Source organism: Poecile atricapillus, chromosome Z (genome assembly GCF_030490865.1).
Source record: "Poecile atricapillus isolate bPoeAtr1 chromosome Z, bPoeAtr1.hap1, whole genome shotgun sequence".
NCBI classification, from domain to species: domain Eukaryota; kingdom Metazoa; phylum Chordata; class Aves; order Passeriformes; family Paridae; genus Poecile; species Poecile atricapillus.
This window is the reverse complement of record NC_081289.1, coordinates 117,954,593-117,971,616: the sequence shown is the minus strand read 5'-3', so window position 1 is coordinate 117,971,616 and position 17,024 is coordinate 117,954,593. Positions and strand designations below refer to the sequence as shown.

General features: G+C 37.3%; 1 protein-coding gene across 1 annotated transcript in view; it reads left to right on the top strand.

Annotated features, from left to right (window-relative positions):
* Positions 1 to 17,024, top strand: part of CD274 (CD274 molecule) — a 34,623-nt gene that overhangs the window by 12,143 nt on the left and 5,456 nt on the right. Inside the window, exons 12-15 of the mRNA XM_058826588.1 lie at positions 11,429 to 11,497; positions 13,486 to 13,848; positions 14,923 to 15,204; positions 16,510 to 16,650. Coding sequence (XP_058682571.1) covers positions 11,429 to 11,497; positions 13,486 to 13,848; positions 14,923 to 15,204; positions 16,510 to 16,650 — 855 coding nt within the window. The remainder of the gene's footprint in view (positions 1 to 11,428; positions 11,498 to 13,485; positions 13,849 to 14,922; positions 15,205 to 16,509; positions 16,651 to 17,024) is intronic.

The following is a 17,024-nucleotide window of genomic DNA, read 5'->3' as shown; positions in this document are numbered from 1 at the left end:
GGTGGAGAAAAGAACCCATCCTAGCAACTTGAGCAGGTCTCAAGTGGTGCAATTCTGTCTCAACAAAGCAAGAAAATATATGATCAAATATCTCAAATATATGAAACATTCTTTGGTGTGGAACAGGAGGGTGAAATTATTGAGGTTTTTCCTCTCACTTTCTTGCTAACTTCTAAATCACTTGCATTAATTGCATCCCAAATCCCTCCCTGATACACTTTACTACAGTAAACTTACAGGTAAGCCTGCTGGTTCTGCAGGTATAGATCTCTAAGCCAAAGACTTAGGGCCTGGGGATATGCCACTGGGAACACTGACAAATGAAGCACTAAATGTATTTGAAAGAATTTTGAAGGGTTTTAAAAGAGAGTGAGACCTAAGGAACAGCAATCTCACTGTATTTGCTAAAGAGCACTTTCCACTAGTATATTTGAACTACCACTTTATTTCCTCCCATGATAATCCTCTTTTCCTGTTTGATCTTTTAATTAATTTCATTTTAGATCTTCTATTTTGACAATGAAGGAAACTTTTTGTTAGCTCCAAGCTCTAGGAAAAGGGCCCAAAGCTATTAAGTGTTCTGTGCCTTCATCATTTTGTAATTTGATGATTTTTTCATATAATTCTTCCTGTTACAGATATGCAAATTGAGAAGACCTAGAGAGAGCAGGGGAAGATCCTCTGTTGTGAAGATTTGATAGCTCAAATAGTCTGTGTTTTATATGTGAAAGGGGATATTAATTTTTTGTATTTATTGTGTGATGGTAATCATCTATATTGTTGTAACACAGGAAAAAATGTAATAAAGTTAAAATAATTACTATAGCATAAAAAAATATTGAATGCAGGCTTCTGTATATGTGACTAGATATCGAGGTATTTATTTAAGTTTCTACCTTCTCAAGTTTAGGCAAGTGTGTCTTTCAAAGACATATTTAATTAAAAATATCTTTCAGGTGTACACTGTACATCTATGACCATCATGAATTTTATAGCTAGTTCTTGATAGGCCATCTTCTGAACTCTTTTTTCTTCCTTCATCTGACCTCTCAATTTCCTACATAAAACTGTTTTCCATCCTTTTGAAAAGAAGAATCTTTTCAATACTTCCTCAAAATAGATGATGGGGCAACAAGACGAGGTGCCATACAAAGAGGGCATTTTCAGTCCTTAAAATACCAGATGCTTGCAACTAAGCATGAAAAAGTTGATTTAAAACTCTTGGCAACTATGGTTTGGAAATTAAGTAATACTAAGCTTTTTGGTATCTTTCTCTGAAAAGCATTTTGGGCATTTAATTTCCTCATGATATAGCTGGCACTATTGCTCATTGCTCTTCTGATTTATGATTTGGGGATAATACAATTCTTTGGACATTTAGGAGGAACAGCCTGTGTTTTAGATGGCCATTTTGTTTTCTTGTAAATGGAAAAAGGAACATCTACCTACTTCTAGGACATGAAATACATGCACTTGTGATTACGTAGAAATGCTGAAGAAACCTGTTTCTGGATCCCATTTCACAAGTTATTGTATATTACATTAACTTTTTTTTTTTTTTTTTGCTAAGTGCGTAGCTTTTCGGGGGGGGTCATACACAGGTGAAAATAATTTATTACAGTAGTATTCACAATTGCATTATTTTTAATAAAATATATTTTGTTTTTCTTGTGTTTTTACTGTTTTCCGCAACCTGTCAGAAGTAGTGTAAGCTCTATTAGCATATTTCTGAGAAAAAACAGTGTCTAAGATTTAGGTGTAGGAGAGAGTCTACCTCCGTGACCTTCCTCTAATGGCTCCCACAAAGAGCAGATAGCAGAGAACTGAAATCTCATTGGACTCAGGTTTTATTTTCAGTCAAAAATAAATACTCTATTGTGTAGTCCCAAGAATGTGGACATAGTCCTCATTCATAAATTCCAGATTTTCACTGCTGCCAGTATTCAAGCTAGCTAATGTAAGGCTGTGTTTAATAATATCAGAAAGCTGTCCTGTGTAGTAGAATAGAGAAATGTGTCTCATAATCATAATGGGGTTGATACTTAACCCCATTTAAGTAAAATAGTTAATACAAAGTGATTTCCTTGATTCATTGCAGACTTTGTGTATTCTGATACTGATTCTTCCCATTCAACTCTTCAAGGTTACTATGTGAACTTGAATATCTCCTCCTGCTTCCCAATGTGCTTTTTGAATTTGGGCTTCGCTGAAGATGGTAGCCAAACTTTAATTATCTGCAGAGGGGTTTTTGAAATACCAGGGCCATTTGTAGACAAAATACTGACTCAGCACAAAAATGTAGAATCATATCACCATGTAAATAATTCCCTTTCAAGTCAAGATGACCTCTTCACTTTCTACTTCCTGTTTGAGACTGGACAAGTTGTGTGCATATTACAGTAAAAGTGAAGTCTTCTCATGTCAGTTCTTATCAGCCTTTGCAAGGCAGTGCTGAAAACAGTGCTGGCTTAGTTTTATGGAACTGAAGTTAATGTCTTTATCAAACTCAACTGGACAGCAGGAACTATTATATTTCTCTTTTCCCAGTAAGAGAAAGGTCAAGTTACTGTTGAAAGTGTTGTATATCAGAGGAGTAAGATAATGAAATGAGGGGATAAAAATACAAATTCTGAAGCTGAACCCTAACTTCTAAAATGACAATGCTTGGATCCCTGAGTGGTTGATGGGAAGCCTAAAATTTTGCTATTTCCTTAGAAAAGCAGGACAGGTAGTGATTAAAAGGTAAGGCAAAAAGACCTGCCCTCACTAAATAAGCTCTATTTTATAGTTCTCTAAAATACAAAGCTGAACTTGTCTAATCTTACTTTAGAAATTAAACTTTTAGTATAATCTGAGTTTTGTGGCTTCACTTTTATGAATACAGGAAGACAGGCCCACATGTTTAACCTTCAGTGCCAAAAGTGGTTTCAGGTCAAGTATTTTCTGCTCATTACAGAGGGAAAATACACACTAAAGTGAAAATAGAACACAGTTCATGAGAACTAGGTAAGTGAAAATCCTTCCTACCCTAACACAAAAATGTAGTTAAGCACTATTTGTGTAATAACATTTTTTCCTTCAGTTAAAAATATTTGCAAGCTACTACACTGTTTTTGGATATCTGGAAGACAAAATAGAGCAGCAAGCAGGAGCAGGCTTAGCTTCAGCTAAGCTGTAAGCTGCATTTTACTTCCTAGTAGCCAAGAATTACTAGATTTCCAAAAGAGCTCAGAAAAGCCTGGTTCATGTGCACAATCTAAATTGGCTTACTGGTATTTCAGTTCAGAACTCATTTACTTGACAAATCTAACTACAAACCAGTGTGGTGGCCAACTTCGTGATGTAACATTCAATTTTGTGGAATATGAAAGCTATTGCTAATTACAATTCCATTAAAGATCTAATAATGTGAAAAATAGAACTGTTGCTATTGATCTGTGCAGCTTCTCATGAAGCAGAACTGCAGGACTTTTGAGTGTGTCCCTCTTCCCCTTTGGCCAAAAAAGTACCAGTGGTGTATCATTCAAGCATGGGATAGCCAGGAAAACAGCACAGATATTAACAGTGGCATTTCTGCTTTTGCAAGCATTAACAGTAGGACTTCTGATTTTACAGCATATTTTCCCAGATTCCCTGTTGTTCTCTCTCTCCATATTTATCTGGTCCCACAAATAAATGATTGTCCCATCAAGTCAGATGCTATTGGGTTCATGTGATGCCCAAGGCAAGCCACTGACTCTTGGGCAATTTCACTGAGCTATCTCCTTGTTCCAAAATAGGAACACATGAAAAAAGCATATTGTAGGCAGGATTGGCTCAGAATGAGTAGAAGATGGCGGTGAGTAGTGATAGGGACTGTGATGTAATTTTGGTGTTTCTTTTCTGTTATCCAAATCATTGACTTCTGCCAAAGAAGTCATTGCAGTTTTTCTGGGAAAAGGTGAGACTACCCATGAATTACTTTGTGTGACAGGGCTACACATGATAAGCTTACCGAGGAAAAATAAAGTAATGTAACGGTGGTTTTGTTGAACCAGTTTGCTCTGTACTAGGAAGCAGGAGACATAATTTCATAAACCAGTCTGGATCTGTGAGGCAGGCAATCATGATACAGCATCCCAAACAAGCTAGGATTCGCAACAGTAAAGCCACAATCCTTTTTTTGTGTTGAGGTAGAACACAATTCTCACAAGCAATGAGAATTGAATAGAAGACAAAAGAGTATGTGTGTTTCACCTGTAGCACAAATGCATCTGTATCTTTTTTTGTCTCTCACTCATGATGTCATCATAAATTAAAAGATAGAGTGATGAAAAATGAAATGATGTGTCCATTGATAAAGTTGTTTGATAGAACAAAATACTTTTATATTGGAAAGGGGATCTATCAGTCACCTAATCCAATCTTCCACTCAAAGCAGTGTGACATCTTAAAAAAATTGCCCAAGCTTTGTCCTGTAAAGTTTGGTGTGTTTGTAAGGATGGAGATTCACAATCTCACTGGAGTGTTTGACTAGGCTCATAGTGACTTTTTTTTTTTTGGTAATAACATCCCTTTAGATGAAAATTAAGATTAAATGGGTTCTGCAAATATTAGGTAATTGCTTGATGAATTCTTGTAAAATTAATCTGATGAAAGCTAAGAAAATGTAACTTGATAGTTTCATGGATGTAGAACAGTCCTAGTAAATGCAAGTTCAGATGCCAATGATGTACACTGCTCTAAATGGTTATAAAACCACTGAAAAATCAAAAGCAAAATTTGAGTACATAAATTTTGCAGAATGCTTTATATATTCTTTTTTGGATGCATGCACATTCTCAGTAATGCAGAGAAGTAAGCTTCCAACATAGTCAGTTTCCTTATGACATAAAGCCTGAATAGGATCGGCCTACAAGCTGTGCTATTGGTGCGTGTTATACACTGTCATAAGAGTTGGGTAGTTTCTGCTATTGTGCAAATAGGATAGAGCTTTGAAAATCTTTGCTGTCACATGAATCAGATTGCAATGACCTGCATAAAGATCTGATGTGAGTATAACACTGATAAAATGCAAGCTGATATTTCCTGTATTTCTGACTGACGTATTGCAAGTTTTTTCCTAGACTCTTAAGATTTACTTAAGTTTATTTTAAAATTTTTACTGTGATACAGACTCTGATTCTGAATGAAGGACTGGATAAGTTCCACATCCTAAAACACAGGTCCAGATAATTTCTAACCCTGATATTTTTAGAAGCTGAAACTGTCTTGCAACTCTACCTTCTATCACAGGCAAAGGCAGAGGAGTGGTACTGGTGAGCCTCTTCAACTTATGCATGACAATGTAGTTCTTAGTAAATATTTCATCCTGAATTTCAGGGAGAAAAAACCCTCTGTATATATTTGTATTTATATATTCCTGTTTACTTTCTTTTAGTTGTTACTAAAACACTACTAACACACTAATAGTGTAGTTAGTACTAATAGTAGTAATAGTTACTAACTATTGCAGACAATAGGTTGTTTTGATTGTACAGCAAGTCTGGAGACTTTTACCTTCTGCATCTCAGAAAAAGCACAGGCTACAAAGAGAAGTTCTTGTGCCTCTCTGAGAAATCTTTCTTTAGAAACTGGAGATATGAAAGAAAATTCGCAGTGTATCATGTCAGAGTTTCAGCCTGTATTCATTAATGTTGCTAAGAGCTGAAAGAATCTGAAAGGTTCTATAACATACAACCACTTTTTAAATGTAACAAAATTTCATCCCAATTCTATCCTAGTATCTAGAGAAAAAAAAAAATTGCAGCCATATTAGAATGATTGAATCTGTTATGGAACAAAAAACTGACAGTGGAAAATAATCAACAGATGACAGTTAAACAATGCAGGGAAAGTGAGAATTCAGAGACAGTGTGAGCAAAGGATGAAGTGAGAAATTATGTCTCTTCACCTGAAAGATGAAGTGAGATGGAGAGCAGACTGAAATGATGCAAATAGGCTGTCACAGGTAAACATCAGGAACAAAGCAATTGTCCCAACAATAAATTGCCTATGTGGTGTGGTGGGCAACAAGGGACAGCAACAAGTGTGTAAAAGACAGAGGAAGAACAGCAGGTGAGATTGTATATGGACAAGGGTGATTAGAGAGAATGAGAACAAGAGATTATGTCCACAGAATATACTGAGGCTAGAGAACTGGCCTTCCAACAAATTTTATATGCATGGTTAGGGTTTATTATGAAATTCCTGAAGTAGAAACAAAGTACTTTCTTTGTGAGATATGGAATAGCTGTAGTTTGTATCAGGATCTAATCCCTGTTTTTTTGTTTATTCTGTTATTTATTTTCTGACCTAAGATTTTTAAACTATTTTCTTTAATTTTTTAATTTGTTTCTTTTTTTCAAACTGGGTCCTTCACTGAAAGCAAAATCAGTTGAGCCATTTTATGAGGATGTCAAAAGGTTGCGTTTTTTCTGCACATGGGAGAGTGTTAGAAGGAAATTGTTGTAAAAAGCTTGCTTCCATTACAGAATGCACAGAAGGCAGGGGAATTTCAGTAACAGAAAGAGACAAAACAAACTGTGATTGGGACCATATAATCTTTTGCTGTGTACATAGGTGCATGAGAAAATAGTCTTTTTCCTAACTGAGCATAAAACTTCATTTAATGCAGGGAGAGTCAAATAGAGCCAAGCCGGATGCCTGTTAACATAGCTTGATTGCTTTTGATTCAGATGAGTTTGTCATCTTGTGTTATTTCCAGAAGACACTGTCCTGTGCTTAGTATGGGTTCTAGCTTTGCAGTATAATAAAATAGAGCATAGGAGGAGAGGGATTAGGAAAAACATAGTCTGAGCTGATCTCAGCTCAATAATGTTGCAGAGTCTGAGCAGCAGAGTAAAAACATTGAATGCAGGAGTGGGTAGATCAATTGCAATATTGGTGTTTCCAATCCATAACAAAATCTACCAGCTCAAGATGTCTCAGGATGTAAGACCACTTGCAACACCTTGTTTGCTAAAATGTATAGGACAGTTCATGTGGAAGTGGACACAGGCCAACTGTGCAGCTCCCAGCCATGGAGTTAATTTCCTTGTATATGGTAATGTTCCTAGTAATAATACTTGTGTTATACCTGCTAAAACCAAGCAGGATCACATCATAAGTGGGATACCTTGGTCTGCAGGGAAATACAATTCAAAGAAGGGTCTGTCTACCATAGCCATTAAGCTTTCTATAAAAGGACCAAGTACCCCTTCCTTAGTCCTTTCATACTTTCATCTTCCAGAATGAAATCTGAGTGATTATTGTGAACTTCTGTGTTGATTTGACTCCTGCTTTAAACCTGGAGGAAAGCCAGTGTGCTTGAAAGCTTGTTTAGCTTTTCAAACTGTTCTGATTATTCTGGTGGAAGTTATTGGTCTGCAAAACTCTCCTTGCTTAATGCTGCTAAGTTTCAAAATGCAGACATTAAATGTGTTTACTGTTCTAAATCATCCATTTGCTGGAATACAAATATTTTAGTAGCTGAAATAAGGTTTCCAGGAAAGGGCTTTCTATTATTTATTAGACTATAAGGCCTCAGAATCTATGACTGTGCCTCTGGTTGTTTTGTTTAATGGACAGTGCAAGGACTTCGGTCAGCATCTTTTGTTAAATCTGTATTGGGAATAATCACAGAACTATGGAACCACAGAATGATTTGAGTTGGAAGGAACCTTTAAAGGCCATCTACTCCAACCCCCCTGCCATGTGCAAGAGCAATCACACCAAGGGCAGTAACTAAAGGCAGTTCCAGAGAATCTTATACTAAGATTTTATTTAAGAAAAGCATTATGACCTTTCATGAATGAAATGAATAGGATTTAATTTACATTACTCATATGTAGGTTTCAATCTTTATTAGGAAGGAGTAGACTGCAAAATATTCTGTGATCTTCATGTTCATTTGCTTAAAATACTTCCTACAAACTTTAAATTATGAACATTGTGAGAGTTGTCACTAATGCCAAATCAGTCCTAACTCTCATGACCAGATTAGTCATAAGATTGCTAACCCACTGTGGTTCACATGAGTGTTTTCTGAAAACAGGATCCAGTAAATAACAATAAACACACAGCAAAGAGGTCTACACAAAGCACAGCTACTTAAACAAACTACCCCAACTTTTGCTCAAGAGCTTTACTGTTCAAGCATCTAGCACATTCGTGTTCATATTTTGCCACTAGTTTAAGTTCCTGAGAGCATTCTTGTAACACCCAGCCTTGTCAAGATAAGCACCTTTTCATCTCTGAATGTAGAATGGAATGAAGTCTATACACCATGTTGAAAATGGAATAATATTGTTGCATGGAGCATAGAGCTTATACAGTTTGAAATGGGAATTATGAGCCTAAATTTTCCAAAGGAACAAGAAATATCCTTTTCACTCCTTACAAGAAGGATTTTGGATATTCACTTAAGATTTTATGTTAAGTAAAGCCAAAAATTACCCCTTTTTTGAGACAAGTGTTATAAACTCTCTGTATACATGAACTGGGACCAGGACTAAAGTCACAGGCATAACCAAATTAATTAATTAAGAGAAGAAAAACAACACTTAGTATCATTTTGATCTTTGGTGGAACTTTAGCAATTTATTATCATGGCAATCTGGATTTCAGTCACCATTCACTACGAAAATTTACCAGAATATGTTACTTGTGGGTCAATGAAGTCAAGTATGGGTTTCAACTTTGTATTTTCAGGAAAGCAAAAAAGTTGTACAAAAAGATAAGGTTATATTCCTCATTTTCCCTGATCATAGTCATACTTTTGTTTTTATTGATCCAGTTCAAACTTTTTGTTTTGGCCCTACATCTCCATTGAAAGTATTACAACTCATAAAAAGCCATTATGATCTTTAGATGTTTGATGTGATGCTTTTCACCACCTCAATTATCCAAGGTTTTTTTAACTTAACTCTCATAATCACAGAGCACTGTGTGACAACTTGCTTTTTCTTCTGCAGGTTGGTTTGGGAAATCAATTCACTGATAGCACCTGAATTGCTCTTGAAATGTCATGCTATTCCTTACTATTCTCAGACGTGTATTTTCATTTCCTCGCTGTGCTGCAATAAGCATTAAGTGCTGATTTTTATGGAAGCGTTCCTTCTTTTATCCCTGTGAATTTGTAACTGGCATATGATTAATACATTTTAGAAGTGGCCTTTTGCTTAACAGAAAAACAAAAGACAGTGCTGTGCATAAGCTTACAATAACTTAGGATAGTTGTGTGCAAGGACTACTGAAGAGCAGGGCATGACAAGTCTTTTATGAAAAGCAGGGAGAACATGAGGGTTATTCCATAACTTCATGAATGGTTAGTAGTGCAAGCTCAGAAGAAATCACATTCCAGATGCTGGTGCAGGCTTCTCTATGGAAGTATGTCAGGGCCACATGATGAAGTTGCATAGGTAGATTGCACTGAGATTGCACAACTTGACGTCTGCTAGCGAGATTATGGAAATAAAGAAGGATGCTTTCTAACAGAGATCCTTGCTGACAAATCCTTAATGCTTCTAATACACATCTATGCTAATAGGTCTTTGATCTTTCTAATACAGATCCTTCCTGATTCCCATAAGCATTCTATGACTGCTTTCTGTATCACAAGTTAAATATTTAACTTTAATTTATTTTATTAAATAAATACATATTAGAATTTTTTTTTGTGTATTTATATTATGTGTATTGCTGTTCTAAAACTAATCCCTGTGGTCAGGCAAGCTTGACTTGATATTTAATAATCATGAATTTCTGCTGGGGCTTTGATTGCACATATTTTCATTTTTATTATCAGTAATAAGTGTATTTTTAAAAATTATATTCCCTGCATTATAAAATAAACATGCTCTGCATTCTCAATGTACTCTGAACTATAAAAAGAGAGCAGAATACCTAAAATGTCTCACATAAGGTTAATCCAGGGACCTAAACGCTGATGTGAAATATTGTTCCTTTCTCCATCCAGATCTTCCCCTTATGTCCATCTTCTACTAGGTAAGCTGTGTGGCAAAGTGAGCATAGCAGGAGACTGAGGATGGTAAATAGAAACCACCTTTACTTCTGCATCTGGAAAATAGAGATATTGATGTTTATTAGCTCCTTTCTCACACAGCCATAGTGATTATGACTCATCACACATTAAGTAGTGACAGACTCAGTCAGTCCTCTGATAAAGGTAACTAGCTTTCATTTACGTGAGTCTGCTTACAGTAGTTTGTATATCAACCATTATTTGTGATATCCTATGATTAAGGTCTAAATTTCCAGAAAAAGTCACATAATTCTGGCTGCTAATTTGCTAAAGTTTGAGCCTCACTTTCCAAGAGACTGAAAGCTCAAGGGTAGAAGCAATGAGAGAAATGCTGCACCTGAGAAAATTGGAACCAGAATGTTTCAAGCTGAGCCCACAAAATAATAGGGAAGTAAAATTAAACCCCTCCTCCAGTAAGTCTAACTCTGAGGAAGTCTAAAATTGCTCCTTCACTTCTTTACTTCCTTGTAGTTTATTTCTGGATCTTATTCACTGGTTTTTTTTTCAGATTATACTGCATGTTAGCAAGATTTAGTCAAAGCAATTCTTCTGTCTTCTCTCATTAGCTTTGTTATAAATTTTGCCCCTGATGTTTTTATTGTTTGGGTTTTTTCTCCTTTTAGTTATGTTGATCTGTATACAATAGTATGAAAAATATTTCAGTTTGCTTGCTACTGGAACACAAATACGCTCTTTCTAAAACTGTACTTTCTTCTTTTGCATTATTGCAAAATGTATTGTTGGTTTACTTTCAGTAATGCAAGGCAATTTGGACATGTCAGGCATTGCCATATGTAAAGTGAAAGAATAGCAGCAGTAACCCTTTATTCTAATCCTTTCTGAAGCAAACCTCAATTCTATTTCATTCTGAGATTTCCACTACCAGGTATTTCCTGGTCTTTAGGTTTAAGGCAATTAGAAACTGCAAAATACCCCATGCAAAACAGAGTTGAAACAAAAACAGGGTTAAAAATCTTGTGAACTAGACATTTGTTAGTGCAGACAGTTTAAAAATCGGCTTGTTTTTGTTCATTAATCTCTCCTGCATGGAGAGATTTTCAATCAAAGTTGCAATTCCCTTTCAGACTATTTAAAACTGCTTGCAAAATATAAATCCTGGAAATGTTATGAGTGAAGTTATGGAAATGTTTCATTTCTCTATATTGCCACTGTTTCATTGCCATTGCTTCATATTCTTTGTGTGTGCATGAGTTGCTCTAGTAAGGATTTTCCTTGGTTCTGCTGGTAGCCTAGTGTTTGTTTCTGGGTTTGCTGTTTATGAGCCATGAGGCATTTTAAAGGCTAGCATGGCTCTGATCTGCCTCAGTTGTTCCAAGTTCTAACGCAATCCTACTTTTATTTCAGTTCTACCTGAGAAAATGTTCCAGATCCTCACAATACTGTTGCTGGAAACACAGTTCTCCATGGTTTCAGGTAAGAGAGAAAGTGCCTTTCAATTCTACTAGCAGAACCAGTGCAGCTTTTAGTATGTGGGCTTTAGCACCTCCAGCAATACTTGTATGAATGGTCTGTAATGTCTGGAGCCTTTGCTTTCCATCGTATAGAAGGCACTGGCACTGTCTGAGCACAGGACACGTGTCCATCTGTCCTAGTTTAGGGCAAATTAGGGAGGAAAACTCCAAATGGGGATTTCCCCAGGGAAATGCCCCTCCCTACCAACTGGTCTGGGAAAGGGAAAAAAAAATAAAATTCCTTGGAGAGAAGTGGAAAAAGGTGTTTATTTAACAGAAAATTGAATAATATTAAATAATAAAACCTCTTGCTGTTGATGGGATGGCAAGTCTAGGAAGAAAAGTCCTTTTCATGTGGTGTAGCTCGGCTTGCTCAGTTTCTTATCAGTTCCTCCAGCACTGGAAAGTGCTGAGGCCCAGGCCCCGGTGGGCCACAGGCGTGAGCTCCCGGGGTTTGGCTGGGTGCTCAGTCCAGAGCAGGCTTGCACAGATCCAAGAAAAGGAGAAAACAAAGGTCCAGGGAACTCCTCTGCCTCAGCTAGCTAAAACTAACTAAAAGCCAGAGAGAAGCTCTGTCCCGCTGTCTGTCCGTGCTGCAGACACCACAGTTCAGGAGCGGGATGTGTGGGAGTGATGTTTTTCTTTAACACAAACTGCAGCTTCTTCTTCCCCCTCTCTTGCTCTCAAAGCCAGTCTTAAAGGTGCAGAACTTAATATATAACATAAACCAGACGACTGGGGATATCAGTATCATAAAGTCACCCCAGGACACCATCACTTTCCATAGTCAGGCTTCTTTAACATATTTTGTATCAGCAGCTGAGGTGTCCAGCACCAGTGGCATGGCTGCAAGAGGGATGATGGCCAAAGCAACCAACGCCCACTGGGAAACATAACAATCTCAGTGTGAGCCAGAGTGAAGTAAAAGAAGACTTGTGTACCCATGTCCATGTCTGTAGAAGAAGCAGCTTGGCTAAAACCCAGAAGGAGCTTGGCACTTTTCACATAATTTTTTCCCTTGTTACAGTTGTATTAGAATGAATAAACAAACATTGCTAAGGGGAACCTAGCAATGCTAAGGTTTCCCTGTAAGTATTTCAGAGACACGTACAATAAAAAGAATACATGAGCAGTTGTATGGACTTCTCTTTGAAATATAACTACCAACACTTCCAAGTACTCCTTGTAGAATCCTGAATTGTCTACCAATATATGGTACATCTGATATGTAGTAACAAGATAGTAGTAACAAGGTATATTGAATGATGTATTATAAATAATGCTTCCATACCAAGTACAATTTAAAGTGACAACCTACTTATAACAATATTAATTTCAGATTGGGTGTATGGCTAAGATTATTTTGATGTATTTTCTGTAATATTGTTGCATGTATCTGAGAAAATGTATGACATCAATTGATACTCACAGTTCCAGGTTTGTGGAGACTATAATTGCTACATAGCAATTCTGAACCATACAAGTTTATCCAATGCAACTGTTTCACAGGAATAACACCGATCTGTCTTTTTGTGAAGGATAATGAAATTAGATGTACAATTTCCACAATTAATTGTTGGTTTTACTACAGCCTTAGGATATGTAAGAGAAGATATCATAGTCTGATAAAAATGGTCCCAGTGTAACCACTGGCCTAGCCTTAAGTTACTCACAAAATGTGAAAAAAACCCACAAAACCCCAACTAGGTCATTTTGCCCTCATCTTTCAGATTCTGTAATCAGTACAGAATATAGATTATTTGCTATAATTACTATATGGTAAAAATATTAGTGTGAATATGAACAAAAAATGCTTAAAACTTTTAGTCAAATCAGTAACCATATACCTCTGACTATCTGTATAAAGTATCTGACACAGTTTTGCCCACATTTAAAGAAAATCAGAACATATGATGAAACTAACTGAACTGTTCTCTTTTCCTCACAAAGCATTACTTACAGTTGAAGTTCCTCAACAGCTCTACACTGCGGAGTATGGGAGCAACGTGACCATGGAATGCAGATTCCCTGTGAATGGCTCCATAGATCTAGGACTTCTGACTGTTCTTTGGGAGCAGAAAAGGCAGGGCTGGTTGAAATCAAAAGAAGTGTACACATTCCGTAATGGGAAGGTACTCCATCCATCTCAACATCCTGATTACATAGGAAGAGCATCACTTCTGCACTGTGAACTGAAGTTGGGACGAGCCATCCTTCAGATCACCAATGTGAAGATCACAGATGCAGGATCATACCTTTGTCTCATTGAGTACCAGGGAGTGGACTACAAGTACATTGCTTTGGAAGTAAAAGGTGAGTGGTTAAATTAAATGTAAATGTACACTCATTGAGATGTCTCTACTTAATTCCTACAAATTTGTAGAAATTATTTAATCTGAAGCAATTTGTTGCTAGTTGTCTCACCAAAACTTTGTTCTCCGTGCCCAGCTGAAGCAAAGCAGTTGTCTTAGAGGTGGCTAGCCTTTTGTTCAACAGCTGAGCTCCTCCAGGAGCACCCAGTGCCAGGGAGGGACAGCATCCGTTCTCTTTCCATCCTTCTTCCTTCCCCCTTCTTTCTACAGCCTCTTCTCCAGTGTCACCACCTCCCTCCTCTCCTTTGATCCCCTGCCTTGTTGGGTCACCCTCTGGTCATTCCCAAAAGTTTCTCAGAGATGCCTCGATGTACTTATGAACCCTGCTACAACTACCCAAGTGGCTGGGATTCCCCAAGTGACTGCAGCTCCCAGAGCAAGGACATGTGATTTTCTGTGTTCATTGAAGCCAAATGGGCATCAGTAATAAAGGCTGCTTTATTACTATGTTACTGGATAGCATGATGGACCAGATCTTTGAAAACACTTCTGGTGTTTCCCACTAATTGTGTGTTTGTGTGATGCAAGGGAGCATTAGTTTCCCACATAGATATTTAAATAACAGTCTTTATCAAATGCAAAAATAGACATTCTTAAGACCCACATTAGCTCCTCTGAAAAGTCAATTTTATTCTAATATGATGAAAATATTACACTGTTTATAAGCTATACTAAAACAAACATGAAAATCAGTCTTCCTGGAAGTGGCATATTTTAAAAGTGAAAATAAGGGTCCCATAAGATTCCACTTGTCTCCTCTGTCTTAATAAATAATACATTTAGTGTCAACTGCTGCCCTGTAAAAAGTACCGGAGCATGTTCTTTTGCTGTATGCATGGTAAGGATAGAAGAAACAATTTTGCATTGTTCTACAAAATATCCTTCATAATTTTAAATAAGCATCCCACAGATATACCCAGAGACAATACATAGCATTAAAAGAAAGCAGGGAAAGTGAAGTGGGAAAATGACTATCATTGCATACAACAATTTCACTCAACATCTTCTTATGCAGCATCATACAAGAGAATAAACACTCAAGTAATGAGACTACCAGGTGAAGACAAGTTTGTTTTTATGTGCCAGTCAGAAGGCTTTCCTCTAGCAGAGGTTTTCTGGCAAAATGAGAACTTCAATCTCAGTGGACCTGCAAATACCACCTATACACTGACTGCAGATGGCCTCTACAATGTCACCAGCATCCTCACAATCAAACCAAACATGAGTGAGAACTACACCTGTGTCTTCTGGAATAAAGAACTGAATGGAGAAACTTCAGCTTACATTTCCACTTTAGGTTCGTATGACCTTGAACTTGTACACAACGGTGTTCATACATGCATCATGGTCCATCACTGGAGTTCAGTTCTAGAAATCAGTCTAATATTGATTCTTGGGAAACTGATAATACTGACTTACTATTTATGTCTTTGAAGTCCCAGCCTCCACTCCAACAAACCAGTCTGTATTTTTCTATACGTTTTAATTTTAGGGTAGCTTTCATTATTTTCCTGCCAGTACAGAGGGAATCTTTTCAGCTGCATGGGTATCCTCCCTGATAGTCTCCTTGTTTTTGTTCTGTTGTTCTAGCTAGTTGTCTACCTTGACCTCAGCAAGACTTTTTCCCATAATACCCTCATGGGTAAGCTCAGGAAATGTGGGTTAGATGAACAGGACCAAGAACTGGTTAAATGACAAAGCATAGAAGATTGTGATCAGAGGAATAGAATCTAGATGGAAGCCTGCCATTGGCATTCCCCAAGGATCAATACTGGGTCCAGGCTTATTCAATTTATCAAGAACCCAGACAAAGGAATCAAAAGCACCCTCCACGGGTTTGCTGGTGACACTAAACTGGGGGTAGTGTCTGATTCACTTGAAGGCTCTGCTGCCATTCCATAGACCTTGATCAGCTGGAGGGTTGGGCAGAGAGAAACTTAATGAGGTTCAACTGAGTGTAAGGTACTGCACCTGGGGAGAAAGTGTTTCAAATGCCAGTACAGGCTGGGGTCTGACTTCTGCAAAGTGGTTCTGCAAAGGACCTGGGAGTCCTGGCAGACAAAAAGCTCTCCATGAGCCAGCCAGGAAAGCTAACAGTATCGTGGAGAGCATTAGGAAGAGCATTGCCAGCAGGTCGAGGCAGATGACCCCACCTCTTTACTCAGCAGTAGTGAGGCCACATCAGGAGTGCTGTGCCCAGTTCTGGGATCCTCAGGACATGAGAGGGAAGGAGGTACTGGAGAGGGTTCAGCCACAAGGATGATGAGGGGTCTGGAGCATCTCTCTTATGTGGAGACACTGTTTAGTTTGGATAAGACTGAGAGGGGGTCTCATCAATATATATAAATATTTCAAAGGCCAATACAATGGTGCCAGACTCAAATGCCTTACAAATGAGAGATTTGACTTGTTTTTGTAAGGCTTTTTACAGTAATGTATCATAATAAATTATTCATAAAATGAGTGTAAACCACTCTGCTGATAAATTTTAAAAATCCTTTGTTCAATCAGAGCAAGACTTCAGAGAAACAGAACTGATAACTGGATAAAAAATGCCTGTTTTCTAAGTGATAAATTTACTTTCCTTTCATGTTTTTGACAGCTTTAACGAGTACACAGTATAGTGGACAAAAAATCCTGATCTCTTTAATCATCCCCATATGTGTGACTGTAGCTGTCCTTCTCTCTGCACTAATAATATTTCAGAAGAGAAAATCATTCAAGAATGAGCAACCCAAAAAAGGTACATTTTACTTCACATAGTGAAACTTCTCACTATTTCTTTATTTTTTCCTGTGAACAACCTTTAGGAAATCTGAGTAACTCTAGACACACTTACAGGACTTGGTCACTGACCATTTTATTTCTAGATGATAAGAGGGTAGAAGATGAAATCTTGGATAATTTGAGATGGTTTTTATTTGCCTCACTGTATTATACTCTGTGAGACAAAGTGTATGGAAAGATACATTTTTAAAACTGACCAGTCAGTATTCTGTACAGAGTACAAACAAACTTTAGTTTGGGTAAGGAGCACCTGTAAAAGCACAGCTTGAATGGTGTTTTCTTCACAGCTACAAAGACATTGTGGCCCCAGTGTCTTATATAGAATTTTTA